We start from the raw sequence: 20,025 nt of genomic DNA on the forward strand, positions 1-20,025 counted from the left end.
ACAACTGGTACTTCAATGAAGTTTGTTAAATACTTTTGAGAAATATATATCAAATAAATATTTCTAATTAAGTACCTTTTGGAAGAAAACCGCAGAAAGAGGAACAATATTTCAAGAAAATAGCAAATTACTAAAAATGTCTGAACAAAGGCCGCTACAAACTTCATAATCTTCATATTAACTGTCATTCATTCACTGCTCTATTCTCCATGGTTCAGGTCGGGCCATAGACTATTCTATTATCTTTGGGTCGGGCCATGTTCGGGCTAGTCTATGGCGTACCTAAAAAGAGTCATAGACATAAATTAAATGGATTTATTTTATACAATCTATGAAAAGATAATAATATTTAAGTCTGCAAAAATGAAAGGCTTTTTTATTTTATTTTTATTTATTTACTACTTTTTGTGTAGGAAGAAATATAAAACCAAATATTCCCTACCGTGTACAACCTTCATTTAAACTCGACAATTTCCTAAAACCTCCACCGAACATACCTACCAACCTTTTTACATCAACATTTCAAATCCCATCTGACGTCACCCATCAAATTCCAGTGAGCCGTCAACGCTACGTGCGTTTCTACTTTTATTTCGTATTATTTAATTTTCCTCAAAAATGTCCGACGACATGTCTGGGGGGGACAATTTGGGGGACATAAATGTCACTTTGATGACATTGAGGAAGCCTACAGAGCTGAAGAAGATCATAGACTCAGTGCCGAAGCCTTTGAGGTCTGTGCCTAAGAATGGGCTGCCGCTGTGGTACAGGCTTGGGCTGGAGTGTAAACTGCCGGTGCCGAAGATGCCAGCTGGGAAGATCACGTTTTCCAGGGGGAGGATTGGAGAAGATGTGAGTACCTTTGCATTATAATAATATGCTGAGTGGCCGGTTTCGTATTAAAACGCCTTGCCTCCATAGGCTGGTTAGGTGAATGGCATTCTGAAAATTGTAAGTCATTTTAAGAGCTCATTAGAGCAGCGCACTGGAAGAGAGGCATAAGCTCAGCTATGGGAGATAAAGCAGGTATGATGATGATTATCCTCGTGGATCCCTGGCAATGTTTTGTGCTTTTAAATTTAGAACTTTCTTTTATTATTGTAAAAATTTTAAACCTTATGGAGGTCACCAGGACCCAGGAGTCTATAATAGTATTAAGGCCTCACTACTGGTAACTGAAACATCATTAACTTTATTTCAAAGGTCTGCTAAAGGTCATTAGTGAGATAATTATTGCTTTTCACACATGATACCTTGCAAAGATTCTTTTACTATTTTTGCTTTCGACGGTGGTAATTAGTTAGGTACTAATTAGTTTTTCATAATTACCAGCGACTCGCAAACGCACAGATGTCATATATACCATAGATCAAGCAAACGTATCTACTTAGCGTGTCAAATGAACTCAGTGAAATCCACTGAGTTGTCCGTCTTTACTCGCAGCTTGCAGCTTTCGGGCGTCAATTTTTGTAAGTTGAAGTCAACCAAAACATAAAAAATGCCTCGTTACGTGATATTCAATTGCAACAACACAAAAATTATGAACAATCAAGAGCCTGAGACATATTTAAAATTACAGGCAAGAATCAACTTCAGTACAAAATTTGACACGCTCGGCCTCTATACAAATATATGAATTTGTTTCTTCTATCTAAATCAAGTTCTGTGCGCAAACGGCTTATTCACATACAATGTTTCCAATATGATACTTAGCTACTGTGCGTTTTCACATTATCCGATTCGATATCGGATGTCGGACCGATATCCCATACATTACAGGCGCCATCTTGGATATTTTTATTGAAATCCTTCCGACATCCGATATCGGGTCGGATAATGTGAAAACGGACTAATAATATAAATTTATTTTGCTTAAGTATTCTGAAGAGCAATTGTCTCAGGGTAAGTGTCCCTTATATTATTAATATTTTTTTTTAATAAGTTATTGTTCCCTTCCAGTAACATAACTTACCTAATTTAAGGCAAATGTTACCTTTCAAATTACCTACAAGAGAACCTCATTATTAAGAACAATACGTACATATTAAAATTATTCTAATATTTATTCTTCGAAGCTTAACTTAAATAACTAAATTACACTTCGAAGTTCAAATGTCACGCTTTCCATTTTAATTCGTAATTATGTGTCTTAATACTGTCTCGAATTTGCGTGAGAACCGTAAGAAATATTCGAAATAAAGCCAGACGGGAACACGATTCTGTTTTAACATTTTGATAATGATTTATGTCTTGTGTTGATACGACCTTGATTGAAAGCAGTTACTTACTTCTTGCTGCTAACCTGTTTCCGCAGACGTTTTGTCTGGTTGCCTTTGGCATAGGCCTCTCCCATATTTCTCCATGTTTCTCTGTCTAGAGCTTGTCTTCTCCACAGGGCTCCAGCTACCTTTCTGAATTCATTTTCCCGTCTCATTCTTTGTCCACCATCCTTCCTTGATTATTTCAAAAGGAAGGATGGTGGACAAAGCACCAATTAGCTGGTTGCTCATCATCCTCCTTGTGTTATCCCGGCATTTGTCACGGCTCATGGGTGATTGGGGTCCGCTTTTATGAAAGTGATTGCCATTTGACCTTCCAACCCGAAAGTCTGGTCTTAGTAGGATTGGTCACGTTTCCTCACCATGTTTTCCTTCACTGCGACTGGCTGCTGCTAAAAAAAAAGTTGTTTTATACTCACTGGCAAACATGCATTGCTCAGCACGTGTTGTCTCGAAAGCTATTTTGCTCATACTTGTGCGCTTGAGATGAATGAAGATAAAATAAAAATCTTACATCGTCGATAAAGTAGACAAACCGATCAAACAGAAAATAATAACAGGACCTCAGGGTACGTAGCCAAAATAATAATAAATAATAATAATAAATATTGGGGACACCTTACACACATCAACTTAGCCCCAAACTAAGCAAAGCTTTTATTATGGGTGCTAAGCGACGATATACATACTTAAATAGATAAATACATACTTATATACATAGAAAACATCCATGACTCAGAAACAAATATCTGTGCTCATCACACAAATAAATGCACTTACCGGGATTCGAACCCAGGACCGCGGCGTAGCAGGCAGGGTCACTACCAACTAAGCCAAACCGGTCGTCAAATCGTAATGCACAAATGCTTACGATAAATATAGTTTTAGCTATCTCTATCGCTTTTCCGTATTGGCGCGACAGAGCCTGACTGCGGTTCGATCGGCGTCTAGCGTAAACGATTGTTATTTCGGCTGTAACGAAAAGTTACTTGATGATTTCTGTACCTTGTTATATTAACGTTTTTAAAAATATATTTAAAACTATTTTAAGCGGGTTACTCACGTATTAAGTCGATATAGCGTTCGACATGTTTCGGTCCAATTTCGAGGACCATTCTCAAGAGTAGCGACCCCGCCTTTACATGTCGAGAGCGCGACGCATAACTGCGGGCGCTTGCTCGGTGCGCGCGGCTGCTGAGGACAGGCGCAGGGGGGGTCGGCGGCGCGGGCGACGTCACCGTGGCGAGATCGGAGCTACCCACTATGTTACTTTTGTCAAAAGCAGGATTGCACACAACACTTACTACGTCACTTGTTAAGGGTGCGTTTACACTGGGGACCGACGTAGTGCCTAGAACTGTTTTCCAACTAGGTGGCACCGACCAACCTCTGTCACGATTGAAATTGGGATGACGACTAATTTCTATAGCTTCCCGTATTTTCCGCTGAACGAAGAACGTTAACGTTTTGTTTGAAATGTCATACGAAACTATCAAACAATTAAAATCGTCAAGGTACAGAAATCATCACTTCTTTATTCCGGTGACTGTACATTTCATATTAACTTAACCTGATTGTTACTTGGCTAAAAACAAGGAGTATCAGAATTGAGACGAAAACAATGTCAAATATTTGAAACACAATCAGCCTCGTCCTTAGAGTGTCTCCACACAGCCAATGAAAGGATGCCATTATAAACGCGGCATGGATCAGGCGTATGTAAACGCCTTAATACCTTAATCTTGATGTAAGCCCCGTTTTGAACAAAGTTCTCAGCGGCTGTATTATCAACATTTTACTGCATATTTTTGAAAGAAAGAGCTCTTTGGTGTGTTTATAACGGCTTTGAAATACATATTTTCAGTACAGATGGTACTTTTTTTACGCACTAGTGCCAGAAGTGGTTCATTTCTTTTCCCCTCACTAGCTCGGAAACACGTGTTTTGTCCTTTAATACCAGCGGGTAAAAACGCATTTTATCCACTAGTGGGTAAAGTAATTTGACCTTGAATAAAGTCAAAATAACTGCTTTAAAATTGATAAAAGTAGGTGAATCTAGTAATAAAGATGATTTACCACCTGTGGAACTACTGGAAGCAGTGATAAACGCATTTTTTGCGTTGTAGTTTCCTCGCTATAGTGAGGGGAAAAGTTTTGTGTTACACTCGGGTGCAAATGTATTTTACTTCTCGTGTGTTAAAAACACGCAAGTTCAGGATTCTATTCTCGAACCACTCGCTTCGCTCGTGGTTCAACTATAGAATCCTTTCACTTGCTCGTTTTTCAATTCCACACTCGGCGTTAAAATACAACTTTGCCCCCTTGTATAACAAATAACTATTAGTTCGAAACCTCGGAGGGTCATCTGTACTGAAAAACTTCGTACGATACACGTGCGAAAAGGAAATTCGTAACTCATGTCGATTTAAAACACTCCCTTCGGTCGTATTTCAATTTATCGCCACTCGTCTCGAACTTGCTTTTTTCCGCACTTGTATCGTAATGTACTATTTATGACAGTGGCTTGTAAGACTTGACTCTCTTTAGGTATTCCCTATAGAAACTTTTCAGTACTGGTAAGTTAATTACATTGTATAAACCACCTCAACCAGTAGTGAGACATTTGTCTTTTGAGAATCAATAGAATTATTTTATTTACTATATTTTATTTTCGAAACCCATACTACTCTCTCGGGGGTTATAAAGTGATCATCCTCCGTTTCACCCATGTGTGCCCATGTTTCACCTATCATAGTTATTCATTGTTCTGAATCTTCTGGCCAACTTCAACAAGCCGTTAAAAATATTCACGTTCCGCAATGCAAAGTAGGTATCTCAGGATCTGTTTGCAATAAAACAAGATAAGGATTTAACACTCAACTTATCTTCCTCAAGAGTCTTGTATATCTCAGGGATTAAATTTCTTTCTCACTGCAACAAGGGTGTATCTCACTATGAAGTTTATATTGCTTTGGGACTTTGTTTAAGTAAGGGGTTGGGGCTTTAGTAGTGATGTCATTGGGTAAAGATAGTAAAAATGCAAGTGACCACTGGTATGTCAAGGCTGTATGTGTTTTATTACGTACTTAGTCATTCGCTTCTCTAAAATAAAATACCTAAAGGTGTTTGAAAGATTTTTGCATTCTATTTACAGCAAATTTACAAATTTGTAAATTATTCTTCATCTAGCATATTATATTACAAAGCCCACAGAATAGTTCGTTACTCGGATTATATTTTCCTGTTAATTTTTTTGGACTTTAATCTGTTTCTTTCGACTGACAGACCAATATTGTATGTAGAACCTTTACACAGTAAACGTCAATGAGATTTTAATGGCAAACAGAATACGGTGACAATAAGACATGGTTCTAGAGTGGCAAGGATTCAAATTAGTTGACCGTACCTTGAACTGCTGATCAGTATGCCTCTTTTTGCGATTAAGAGAATACGGTGGCGAAAATGCTAAAATGGAAAGGAACCCTTTCAACTTGGGACTTTTAGTTAAATATACAAGTGTTATTAACTAGATTTATCGAAAAAAAATTGTACATTAAGAACAACTCAGTCAAAAGATATTTCAAAAAAGTCTTTAAAATCGAGGTTCCGCTCTCGACTCTTTCCTCCTTCAAAACTTAATCAATCGGAACGAAATTTGAGAATCTGAATAATAATAAAATAATGTATGTCGGACCGTTTAGTTTTTTTGGTTAATTGTTACCAATCTTGAGTACCACACCTTTTTTTGCGCCACAATGAAAAAGGCCGTTTTTGGAAATTTTTGATTGGCTCTAGTCTTTAAAAAGCAGAATATCAGAAAAATCAAAACAGTCCGACACAGATAAAAATAATTACAATCTGTGTTGCAAAAATCATTGCTCTATCTTCAAAAACCAGGGAGGAAATAGTCGAGAGCGTTTGTATGGAGAATTGACCCCTACCGTATCGTCTTAAGTACCTATTTAATAAATTTTCTTCCAGCGCACTACATACTGTATAGAGTAAACATAGCTATTTAAGAAAGAAATTTTGAGTGAATAGGTAAAATTCTGCCCAATGTTGCATGTATAAATGAATACACTTCAAAGCTAGTCCTTTCTAGGAAATAAAAGGCATTTTGATCTTCGTTCTTATGTGACCCGTTTAGGAATAATTCAACCATTGCGGCCTTTGTTCATAAAATATCGCCCCATGCCTGCTAAATCACCACAACTCAAAATTTTTGCCTTTTGAGATTTTTGCAGATTCCAGTTCAGAATCATCCAAATTACGACCTTAATTCGGAAAAAAATAAAAAAGTTTCCTTTAAAGCCTATCCTGTTATTTACACGGTGCGGAGTATTCTGATAGATTTTTACAGCATATCCCTGATCCCATTTTATGTCATAATATGATATTTTATTATAAACTTTTTGGATTTACTTTTAATGTGAGAACACATTAAAAAGTATTAAAAAAATTACAAAAAAAAATCCTCATCTGTATTTTTTCTTCTTTCCTTTGGCCTCAGAAATGCGTGGTTAAAATTTCTCACAATTCTCACGACTCTCACGAGCAACGTGTATAATGTGACAGGTAATTTTAGGTAGGTAATTTTTGATTTGTGGCCGTATTGCACAAACTTTTGAGAAACTTTTTGAATTGTGTCCTCATAATAATACATACATACATACATACATACAATCACGCCTGTATCCCATGAAGGGGTAGGCAGAGCACATGAAACTACTCAAGTTTCAGTGTCACTCTTGGCAAATAAAGGGTTGACAGAAAACGAAACTGTGACATTGCAGTGACAGGTTGCCAGCCTCTCACCTACGCCACAATTCTACGACACCCACGGGAAGAAAGGGGGTGGTGAAATTCTTAACCCAACCCACACGGCAAAATCATAATAATCGGAAAATTTCTTTATTACTTATTTATTTGTTTTTATTATTTAATTTTAAATTAATTTAATATACCTACACTAACATTAGTCTTTAACAACTAGGGAACAAATCAAATTATTTTATTGAATATTTTTTGATTTGTTCTTTTTTCAAGTAGTCACACTAATGTATATAAATTATAAATTTAAATAGATATCATACACGAAAGAAAAAACGACAAGGCCCACTGGTGGCCGAGCCGGGAATCGAACTCGGGTCTTCAGCTTACGCGGCTAACGTCTTCACCACTAGACCACCCGCCCGCCGCGGGTCCGCTAGTGGCTCGGCCACCAGTGGGCCTTGTCGTTTTTTCTTTCGTGTATGATATCTATTTAACTTTATTAGTCTTTAAGACAAAAAAAATTTTACTAATACGAATATGGGTACAATACCTTAAATAAATGATTCAATTCAATTCAATTACTGAAATGTAACACTAGATTGAAGCAGTATAATTTAAGGAACAAACCAATCCCAAATATGACATGATTAACCTAATTAGTGCTATTTTACTGACACACAAATTTTCTGTCAGAACTTTGACACGCGATTTCTCGAAAATCTGATATTTTGAGATGTGACCATTCAGCCGGCAGGGGACGAAATACCCTGAATCCCTTTTAAAAGGGCTACATCAAGATAATGAGCCCTATTCACTGTAGGGCTCTGATAAAACTCAAGCCCGTATGCGTATGGCTGCTTGTCGTCGTTGAAAACCGAATAATCGTAAAAGGTACCACTCATTTTCTTTGTTTTATGAGTCGAAAAAAGAAAAAGACAACTCATATCGGTCTGGGTTTAGTCGGTAATGAGTGTAATGACCCTATCTGTTAAGGCGACGGTCCTGGCTTCGAATCCCGGTATGGTAATTTACTTGTGTGATGAACACAGATATTTGTTTCTGAGTCTAGGATGTTTTCTATTTAAGTGTACATAATTATAATGATGTATTTATGTAAATAAGTATGTATACCGTCGCCTAGTACAAGTTTTGCTTATCTTAGGGCTAGGTTAATCTGTGTAAGGTGTCCCCCAATATTTATTTCTTTATATGTTCAAAAACGTTTAATACTACTGATGAATGACAATGACGAATGAAGAATTGGTGACGAAAATTTGACAAAAAAGTCACGAGACAATGAAAGACGATACCGATCATTAAGCCACACCTTGAAATTATAACTTCAATACAAGCTGGCGAAAACCTTTCAATCAAAATTTCCTTCACGCTTTTAAAAGCTAATGATATCGCATTAAATCGTTTATCGAAAATATCAAATTTCAAAACTAGAAGAAGGTCATAACTTCATACTGAACCTTTGCCTTTATCATCTTTATCGGTATTAAAAGTGTTTACAACTTTTAGATCGCTTTAAACTGCAGTACACTCAGCAACGCAAGTGACTGTCGCGCTATGTATAGTTCTCAACCCCAGAAAAACGACGGGGTTTTATAAGTTTGACGTGTCTGTCTGTCTGTTTGTGTGTACGTCGGGAGTGTACTTAGCCATGTTTGATGAAAAACGTTCTACATATCGGAAGTTTTGTCAAAATTTAAATTTTGTATATTTTCTATTAATAATCTTTTTGACTAATGTATGAAGCTGCCAAGCCGAGATGCTCACAAATATATGGACACTCCTCCTGTAGTCAAGGTGGCAAAGTTAATAGTGTTATGTTCACGTAGCTTTTTAGACCTTTGGTTTGGTTCATACTCTTGTGAACCAAACGAATGGTAAAGATCAATTTTGCTATTCGAAAACAGATAGCAAAATTCCATGTTATCCACAAGAGTGCAAAGTAATTTCATACAAATTTTGACTTGATGTCTTTAGTTGGCTGGTAGAAATTACTCATAAATGACGATTTTTAATCATAATTATTGAATATATTCACGGAATTGATTCAATGTTTTACAGTTAGTATTTTGTTCTTGTTGGTGTGGTGCTGGTGAAAAATTTTTGTTTCACTTGGCAAAGTTTGTTTAACCATAAGATTCCACTTTTTGAACCGCGGTTCAGTATTGGAAGCTTTCGCTTGCTCGGGTATCAATATCGACACGTGCGGTTAAACAACGACTTTGCCCCCTTGTAAAACAAATAACTATTGATAGTGGAAAGGGTAAAGTCTAAGTATAGTCGATAAATTTAATATGTGTACATTTCTTCACCTTAATTCGTTGCAATAAGGTAAAAAAATGTACACATATATACGAACTCGACTGTACACAACACACCCAGTATGTGCTACATCACTACCCACTCGTCGTTAAAATATCTTCGACACTTTTTTTGCTGACTGTACATCCTTTTAGTGTCACTTAGTTGGCTTCCGGCCCGATAGCCGTCCAAACAGTTTCAGTTTGTGAGCGAGGCTGCACGTAGGGCAATGGATGCATGACATTTTCGCGGCTGACTATTTGTTACGAGTGCAGTCATTGAAAACAGAGAAAAGTCCTTTAAAAAAAGTACTCATATTCTTCTTCCTTGCGCTTTACCATTTCCGGCATTTTATCATTCATAGGAACGTGGGGTCAACATATTGTCCCGGAGCTGTAAGTTCACATTTTTGACATATGACAGCGTCCACAAAACGTAAACTCGCGCGACCTAATGAATTTCTAAATAAAATTCTGTGATAATATTTAAAAAATCAACACAGTACTTAAAAACAATTATTTCGCTTACTTTAAACATAATCTAAGACATCTTACATTTTTGCGGATCTTCGTTAGTGAGTATTTTACGATATTAATTTATCACGCAGGATTTACTTATTATGGCATTTATCATTCATTTTTATTATTAAACTAGTGCTGTGGCAGTCTGTCATTTCGATTCAAATGACATTTCAGTAAGTTGACAGCAGAAATCGTATATTCGTTTAAGCGCCTCCTTGTACAATACAATACAAATATTCTTTATTGTTCACCAATATATCAAGATTACATCACATAACTTTAATTAACTATGGTAGACTTGTACATAGGGCCTCATCGATTCAACCAATTCGAAATTAATCGCTAGATTTGGCAAACGACACGTCTTAGCCACATCGCAATTCGCAACATACTTCAAAACAAATGTGTCAAAAATATGAACTTACAGATCCGGGACAATAGGCACCTTTGTTTAGACGATAGGGACTTTTGTTTAGAACAAAGTCTACAACATATCAAAATCCCAGGATACTTGACTGAAACCACATTTTCCATACTTTAGGCCCGGAGTCTTTTCACCCCATTTTTTTTCCTAAACCAGTTCATCTCTTTAAGGATGAACACATAAAAAGACATTACTTTCATATTTTAAAATATTGGTTTTCAGAGGTCAAGTAACACAAGAAAATAAAAGCCTTGTTCCGCGGGTCCAAATAACAATGCGCCTGCGATATTACGGACCTTGATGGTACCTGTATAAATAACCGGCCGTTTGACGGCCCGGCCGGGAAATAGTGTTTCTGCGGGTGACTCGCACGTTCACTTAATTAATGGCTGTAGGTAAGAAAGAAATATGAAGAAACAAATAGAAACACATAATAAATTCTGTAACTTCCTCTTGTAACATACCTTTTTGACATTTTTAGGGTTCCGTAGTCAACTAGGAACCCTTATAGTTTCGCCATGTCTGTCTGTCCGTCCGTCCGTCCATCCGTCCGTCCGTCCGTCCGTCCGTCCGTCCGTCCGTCCGTCCGTCCGTCCGTCCGTCCGTCCGTCCGTCCGTCCGTCCGTCCGTCCGTCCGTCCGTCCGTCCGTCCGTCCGTCCGTCCGTCCGTCCGTCCGTCCGTCCGTCCGAGGAAAAAAAGTGCGTTTCCCCCCCCTCTAACTTTTGAACCATATGTTCAAAAAATATGAAAAAAAATCACAAAAGTAGAACTTTATAAAGACTTTCTAGGAAAATTATTTTGAACGTGATAGGTTCAGTAGTTTTTGAGAAAAATACGGAAAACTGCGGAACCCTACACTGAGCGTGGCCCGACACGTTCTTGGCCGGGTTTTTTCTGTTACGGAACAATGGTGTCCCGGATTTTTGAAAGGCGTGCGCGGAGCCGAAGCCAACGCGTAGAGTGTACTTTAATGAAATGTAAGGGGTATACTACACCGAGTTGATGCTGCCTGTAGGGGCTGTAGGCGACGGAACGACCAACCTCTGTGCTGCGCGCGAGTGGGCAGCCTAGCCGGTATGTATGGATGGCGCTGCCGGCGCGCGTCTTTTGTTAATTTGTACAGTCAACCAATTGGAACCCTAGGCCACTGTAGAACTATTGTGCCTGAGCTGTAAGTTCACATTTTTGACACATTTGTTTTGAAGGTTGTTGCGATGTGGCTAAGACGTATCGATTGCCAAATCTAGCGATTATTTATTACGAATTGGTTGAATCTGTTAGGCCCTATGTACAGGGAGGTGCTTAAACAAATTTACGATTTCTATCAACTTACTGAAATGTCATTTGAATCGAAATGACAGACGGCCTCAGCACTAGTTTAAAAATAAAAATGAATGATAAATGACATAATAAGTAAATCCTGCGTGATAAATTAATACATATTGTATTGTTTTTATTATGTATCTGTAGGTATGCCAAATAAATATTTTCTACATATCGTAAAATACTCACTAACGAATATCCGCAAAAATGTAACATGTGTTAGATTATGTTTAAAGTAAGCGATATATTGTTTTTAAGTACTTGATTTTTTTTAAATATTATTACAGGGTTTTATTTAAAATTTCATTAGGTCGCGCCAGTTTACGTTTTGTGGACGCTGTCATGTGTCAAAAATGTGAACTTATAGCTCCGGGACAATATGTCATAGTGACGTTATAAATCACCCTGTAGCCACGTAGTCCGACTGCTTTGTCCGACTAGTCGGACGACGTGGATTTATTTGTCCCGTTGGTCCGTCTATCGGACTATAAGGATCGCAATTCCACTTCGCCCGAGTAATCGGTCTACTTGGTCTTTTGAATTCCAGTTAGATCGACTATTCGGCCTACAGAGATTCGCAATTCCGCTCAGTCCGAGTGATCGGTCTACCTGGCCTTTTTTTTCGTGATAGATCGATTCATCGGACTAGAAACTCTCTCCATAAAGTCAAAATAATTAAAAAAGTACATGTTTTTATTATTATGTATTATATATCTTAATTTGATAATGTAACTAACATAAACAAAACAACTCTTCTGTTTTTCAAATAAAACTAAAATTAATACTATGTATTAACATTTAAAGAGCGAGCCTTTCCAAGCCAATTCCGAACATATTAAAAGCTAATCTATTATGCCCATATAAATTGTATTTATCTCCGGGTACACGAGCAAGCGAGTATCACCAACATTTGGAAAATTGGGATGAAGTTTCTGAAGCAGAAGACAACATACAACATTTCAATAATGAACACATAAATGACATAGTAAATATAATGAAAAGTGTAATGGACATGGTAAACATGATCCTACAAAGTGTGTTACCATAATCCTACATCCTATTACTATTATCCTATCCTATTTATCCTTTGGATAAATGATAATAGTAGTAATTTATACTAAAAAATAAAAAACATGTACTTAACTTTATTTTAGAAACAAATGCAATGCTTACAGATTTTGATATGGATGTAGGTTTCTTTTTAGAGCGTTTGGCTTGGAAAGGCTCGCTCTTTAAATGTTAATACATAGTATTAATTTTAGTTTTATTTGAAAAACAGAAGAGTTGTTTTGTTTATGTTAGTTACATTATCAAATTAAGATATATAATACATAATAATAAAAACATGTACTGTTTTAATTATTTTGACTTTATGGAGAGAGTTTCTAGTCCGATGAATCGATCTATCACGAAAAAAAAGGCCAGGTAGACCGATCACTCGGACTGAGCGGAATTGCGAATCCATGTAGGCCGAATAGTCGATCTAACTGGAATTCAAAAGACCAAGTAGACCGATTACTCGGGCGAAGTGGAATTGCGATTCCTTATAGTCCGATAGACGGACCAACGGGACAAATAAATCCACGTCGTCCGACTAGTCGGACAAAGCAATCGGACTACGTGGCTACAGGGATAAATCAGATTGTAAGAAATCTCTTACTGCTTGTCATTTTGACATGGTTGTAGAATGGCCTATGGTTCCAATTGGTTGACTGTACATACCTCCACAGCACGGAGGCTGGTCATTCCATCGTCTACACTGCCCTTGTCAGGGGACACACGCAGAGGCAACACGCTACCTACTTATTTTACTTGCAAAACTCAGGAGGCTTTCCTTGTTATTAAATAAAAAATAAACTTTATAACAACAGAAAACAATAAACAAGTATAATATTTCAAATTTAGCTTTAAAAACAACGAAAATTCGATAAATTTACCGAAATTCGCTTCACACCAAATTGTTTTGAGCAACCATCTGTTGTTCCAACTTCCAATTAATTTGGGACAGCTATCGCGATCTAATAGGATTATACCAAAATACCGGGTGCTGTTTAGCTTATAAATAATTTTATCGCAATTCTGAACGGAGGTAATTTTATAGATATTCTGTAACGGTTATTAGGTAAGGTCAAGGGCATTTTCAGAATTTGAGTCCCCCCAATTAGCGTAAGTTGTTAACAAAAATGAACTCGCTGTCAGTTTTGTGACAATTAAGCATAAAATCTGTCAAAAAATGTGGTTTTTTTCACATTCTGAATGTAGATTAGCGCTTAAAGTTATAAACACAAAAACAATATTTTTATTAAAATTTCATGCTTAATTATCGTCACAAAACTGACATTGACTTTATTTTTGTTAACAACTTACGCTAATTGGGGGGTCCCAAATTCTGAAAATGCCCCAATACGTAAGGTTAATATAAGTCTAATGAAAATAACCGTGAATCATTCAAAACCCTCAAGGTCAATACGGGTAAGTATGTCATAAGGTGAAGTGTGTCTGGCCTTCACATTTGACCGTTTTACTCATAGTCACAGGTGTGTTTGCGAGTTCATACTTTTGCTTCTTGCTATTCACGGTTAGTGGTAAACGTATGAACTGTCAATAAACACTGATCATTGGTTTAAATAGGCCAAATGTAAAGGCCAAACACACTTCTCCTTATGACACACTTATCCGTATTGACCTTACTTACCTTTTTTAAGAACTAACTTGTGGTCCATCGTTATACTTTTGATATGAAGAATCTCGTTTTCACATTGTTGAGTTTACTTACAGGGTGTTATGTGACTGGAGTCCAATTTCCATGTGGCGACGAGACAGAATGACTGACTGATATTAGATATGGAACTGTCGAAATTTTAATTCATATTTTACTTAATTACAGAACAAAAATTAGACTAAATCTTGTAGTGAAACCGTTACGCTCTATAGCGTATAGGTGTTATAAATAAATAAATAAATATTGGGGACACCTTACACAGATCAACTTAGCCCCGAGCTAAGCAAAGCTTGTACTATGGGTGCTAAGCGACGATGTACATAAATAGATAGAATACATACTCAATAAATACATAGAAAACATGCCCAAACAAATGCCCTTACCAGGATTCGAACCCTGGACCGCGGCTTAGCACGCAGGGTCACTGCCGACTGAGCCAGACCGGTCGTCGATAGTCAATAGTCTCCGTATAATAGTCAGCAATGGGGCGTCATCACTTTCCGGGTTAGGTCCGACAAGATTATATTAAATTTGTTCGGTTGAGTGGAATCATAACAACGAGTAATTTGTACGCTTATCCATCCGTTGGATTGCGGTTTGCAGGTATCGACGGATCACCGCTGTGCAGTCGAATTCATAAATATGTGTACCTACATTTCTTCACCAGAACTCGTTGCAATACGGTGAAAAAATGTACACATATTTATGAACTCGACTGTACAATGGTAACATTGATGTGCACAGCCCCACGATCGGTCACTAAACTGCGTGGTGTATTTTTAATTAAAGTATCTAAAAGGAATAGAATAAAATATTATGAGTGTTTTCGACGAACGGGATGGCCTTGTAGGTAGTGACCCTGCCTGCTACACCGCGGTCCCGGGTTCGAATCCCGGTAAGGGCACTTATTTGTGTGATGAGCACAGATATTTGTTCCTGAGTCATTGATGTTTTCTATGTGTATAAGTATTTGTTTATTATATATAATATATCGTTGTCTGAGTACCCATAACACAAACCTTCTTGAGCGTACCGTGGGACTCAGTCAATCTGTGTAAGAAAAGAAAGTCTTATAATATATATTTATTTTATTTTGAGACAAAATTAAAGGGGTAAAGTCTAGGTACCATCTTCTTATTCTCTCGTCGTTGAAAATTAGTAAGAGTGGAAAAAATGTACAGTCAACCAATTTGAATCCTAGGCCACTGTAGAACCTTTCCACAGTAAACTTCAACGTGACTTCTTATGGCAAATATAACACGGTTTAAATGAGACAGGGTTCTAGAGTGGCCTATGATTCAAATTGATTGACCGTACGGACACTATACGGACAGCGATAAAATCTTGTACTAAAAACTTTTCAGAAATTAAGTAATAAATGTTTCTTGGATTTTTTAGTAGAAGGTAGCTTTAAGTATCGATTTGAATATATTTAATTGCCCTAATCGATAGTGAACGTTACAAGAATATATCTTCCCATCAATCTCAGATCCTACAAACCTTTCTTACAAGAAACCCTGACTACCCCCATAAGTTAATCTCCGAGAGAGGGCAATTTACCTCCGACGTAACGTGGATTTATTGACGCTGTGGAGCCGCTGTACAACCGCTATATAACCGCAGGTGTTAATAGGCTACTTGACCCTTTTTCAAAGTATGTCTTATATAATAATATATATCTAATTTTTCGTTTAATTAGACAGTAATTAATAAATTACTGTCTAATTAAACGAAAAATTAGTACCATATTTTATTACGACTTAAAAACCCGCAAAAAATTATTTAAAGTTTACTTTTACGTGATCAGGCAAAAACAACATCAGCCATATTAATCTATAGAATATCTATGACATGACGTCAGTATATTTAGAAAAAATATTTCACATTGTCACACCCGTCAACGACTATGAATTTTAATACAATAGAGGTTGCTTCTATGGAGATCAGATTACTACCTCTAATTTCCATAGTTGATCTGAATTATGTGACGTCACTCCATTGGCCAACACCGTTTTCGGAGTCCATAATTTAAAAAAAACATACACACATCTTTAATTAAAAATACGCAGTCATCACGCACTTTTAATCCCCGCAAGCTATAGATATTGATTTCTTGAGTCAAATACTGCAGAAAACAATAACTTGATGTGCTAAATTCGATACGAGTCTAGTAGCCTATATGAGATACACACACAGAGTTCCTTGTAAAAAGGCAATAAGGTCCCCCTGGTTACTTGCGTCTAGAGGAATCAAGGAGTCTTTTGAAGATATCTTCTAAACGTAATATTTCAGAATCATTGCAAGCCTCTACGTTCGAAGCACAGATGTCATATATACCATAGATCAAGCAAACGTATCTACTTAGCGTGTCAAATGAACTCGGTGAAATCCACTGAGTTGTCCGTCTTTACTCGCAGCTTGCAGCTTTCGGGCGTCAATTTTTGTAAGTTGAAGTCAACCAAAACATAAAAAATACCTCGTTACGTGATATTCAATTGCAACAACACAAAAATTATGAACAATCAAGAGCCTGAGACATATTTAAAATTACAGGCAAGAATCAATTAACTTCAGTACAAAATTTGACACGCTCGGCCCCTATACATACAAATATATGAATTTGTTTCTTCTATCTAAATTAAGTTCTGTGGTTCGAAGTATGGTGACCAAACTATAAATTTATATGGCTATCACAGTTCTAATAGGTATATGCCGTTTAGAAAATATATTGAAAAGACGCTTTTATCACACCAACCCCAAATATCCCGGTTGACCTCACAGCTTTACTATACTGTAATTTTTAACTCCCGGCGCAAAACGACGGTATGTTATAAGTTTGACGTGTCTGTCTGTATGTCTGTTTGTCTGTGCGTACGTTTGTCTGTGACATCGTAGCTCCCGAACAGATAGATCGATGTACTTAGATTTCGTTTTCTTTGTAAGTTGCATTAGTCGGGAGTGTTCTTAGCCATGTTTGATGGAAATCGGTCCACATTCGGGTTTTTTTTTTAAATTGAATACTTGAAGTATCACACAGTCTATTACACAAACTTTTTCATCACACTTAATGGGAAAGAAAAAAGAGAAATACTAAATTATAGCTCTTTTTTACGGACCGCTTCGCCTGCGTGAAACACCATTTTTCAAGCAAAGGTATAGAAAAATATTTTTAAGCAAGTTTTTTTTTTTAATGTTACGGAAACATAAGAAATGTATCGATAAGTATAAGGACAAAACAAACCTCGTCTAAATGTTGACATGTGCATAATTTTATATTATTATGTTCCGAGAGTATGATCTGAAGGTATTGGTAAGCACTATTTGATATAAGAAGGTCTAATTTTTTTTTATTTTAGAGACTTTATGGTACTTTCATTAAGGTCTAGCAAATAAATTTCGGACAACCCCTATCTGGCTTAATTTGAGAATATTTCAATGACTGTTTGTACAATTTCAACAAACGAAGGTTAATATGCTGCCAAAATATATTCTTTAAGAGTCCTCTTCATGGTTTTTCAATTGGGTACTTGCAGAATAAATGCGGTGAATTTATATAATTAAAAAAAACGCTATTTTGAGCAACGTTCCGGATTGTCGTAAATTTTTGATGCAAGCAGGATGAGAGAAACAGATAAAAAAATTAGCCATAGGCGAAAGTCTAACTGACATTCACGGTGTTTGAACAGTGCCTAAACCAAATCGATATAAACAGTGTATGATAGTTAAATTCGACATCAAAGTCGGAGTTAGAGGAAGCACCATGCCACAGTCTCTAAATGGCCGCCATACACAGATCCTGAACTTTATTTCTTAAAAATAACTATGGCTAGACTATGTCCAGATATTCTGCTTTGTGGATCATATGTCGTTGAGGTTCACACAGTACAATTGTTTTTCGCAATCGTATCGTTTTTTACGCACTTTGTGAATTTTCTAGTAGCATTTGTCCGGAATCGTAATTGTTACTCGGGAGGATTAAGTCAATACTGTCTAAACCACTTGCTTCACGTCGAGTTTCTAGGACAAAATGTGAACCTTATTATGTGCCTTATCAAGCCTATGTCTTGTTTTAAGAAAAAAATATAATAGCAAATAAATACGGCTACTCAAAGTTGTCCTCATACTTAACGATACAGTCTTTAGTAAACTGTAAATACAATTTTAATTGTTTGCTTCACACAGATTTCCTTTTTCTGAAACTTGTCCTCCGTGGAACTGGAGTGCAATTTACACCGAACATAACGCGTATTTAACTATTTATTGCCACTATCGCCGCCGTGGAGCAGAGTTTTAACGTCACGAGTTAATTTGTGAACTTCCGCCGTAGCCGAATGGCAATCGTTGCTATAGACGCCGACAGAAATGCAGTCTGGCTCTGTCGCGCCAATACGCAAGAGCGATAGAGATAGCTCCGAAACAGATGATATTGTGAGCCTTTGTGCATTTGGCTACGTACCTGTGTAGCCGAATTATAAGGACAGAAGTTAATCATTGAACGCTGAGTTTCTTGGAAAGTAAAAAGAAATCCAAACCTCGGCTACTTACAGCGAATTCTCGGAGGATATAAATGTCTATCTAGTATCTGTTTTTCTAGGAAACGGAATAATTCAAACCTCAATTTTGTCTGATACAGCTTGAGTCGTCTTCTATTTCAGGTAGGTAGCTTCAAACAAATTTCTCGAAGAAAAACACGATTTCCCACAAAGAAACGGGTATTTTTTATACTCAAAAACGAGGCACTGGATAAAGATACTATGTAATGTTTTGTTAGCTAACTTGGTGTTGGTGATAACACTGATTTTAGGCGTGCTTATGTATTCATCGATACACTAAATTGTCAAAATAATACATAGCAAAGAGTCTTTGAGGCAAAGTTACATAATATACTTTAATCTCTCTTTTTCTTCTTCTTCCTAGAAATATTTTTCTTCAATTTGCCCTGAAAACATGGCGTCGGCAACTAATCCCAAGATTTCGCGTAGACGCAGGTCTTAATAAAGCGTCTGCCATCTGACCTTCCAACATAAAACAATTTATAATTATATTTATTTCTTCAGGTCCGCCGCGTAGGCCTCGGCAACAGCAACTTCAAGCAGACCTTCGACCTCACCGATCCCTACTGCAACAACGTCTCATACGACTATGTTCCCATGCACGACCCCCACCTAGCCTACTACTTCGCTCAGAAAGCTGCCAAGAAGAGGATGAAGCAACTAGGCTTCTGTACGCAAGATGGCAGGGCTGTGTGCTCGCTGAAAGACTTCAACCAGTATAGGAAGTATCTGTATAACCAGTTCATGGACCAGATACATCAAGTCATGAAGGTTATCGTAAGTATCTTCAGTTTTTGACACAGTCACAGACCTGGTCTACATATCGGGTTAGTTCCAGCTCTTCTGGAGGCATTTTGACATATTGGATCCACTATATTGTCTACTACGCACCCTTGCACGATCCCTATCTCGTCTACTACTTCGCTCAAAAAGCTGCCAAGAAGAGGATGAAGCAACTAGGCTTCTGTACGCAAGATGGGATAGCTGTTTGCTCGCTAAAAGACTTCAACCAGGATAGGAAGTATCTGTATAATCAGTTCATGGTCCAGATTCATCAAGTTATGAAAGTTATCGTATCTTTAGTGTTAGACACAATCTCAGAGCCACAGGCCT

The 20,025-nt window shown here is 37.2% G+C and overlaps 1 protein-coding gene across 1 annotated transcript in view; it reads left to right on the plus strand.

Moving 5' to 3' along the window:
- Positions 1-581: 581 nt before the first annotated feature.
- LOC125225136 overlaps positions 582-20,025 on the plus strand; it is a 56,540-nt gene continuing 37,096 nt past the window's right edge. Inside the window, exons 1-2 of the mRNA XM_048128710.1 lie at positions 582-852; positions 19,417-19,689. Coding sequence (XP_047984667.1) covers positions 619-852; positions 19,417-19,689 — 507 coding nt within the window. The 5' untranslated portion in view covers positions 582-618. The remainder of the gene's footprint in view (positions 853-19,416; positions 19,690-20,025) is intronic.

The sequence above is a fragment of the Leguminivora glycinivorella genome, chromosome 4, assembly GCF_023078275.1.
Source record: "Leguminivora glycinivorella isolate SPB_JAAS2020 chromosome 4, LegGlyc_1.1, whole genome shotgun sequence".
NCBI lineage: Eukaryota > Metazoa > Arthropoda > Insecta > Lepidoptera > Tortricidae > Leguminivora > Leguminivora glycinivorella.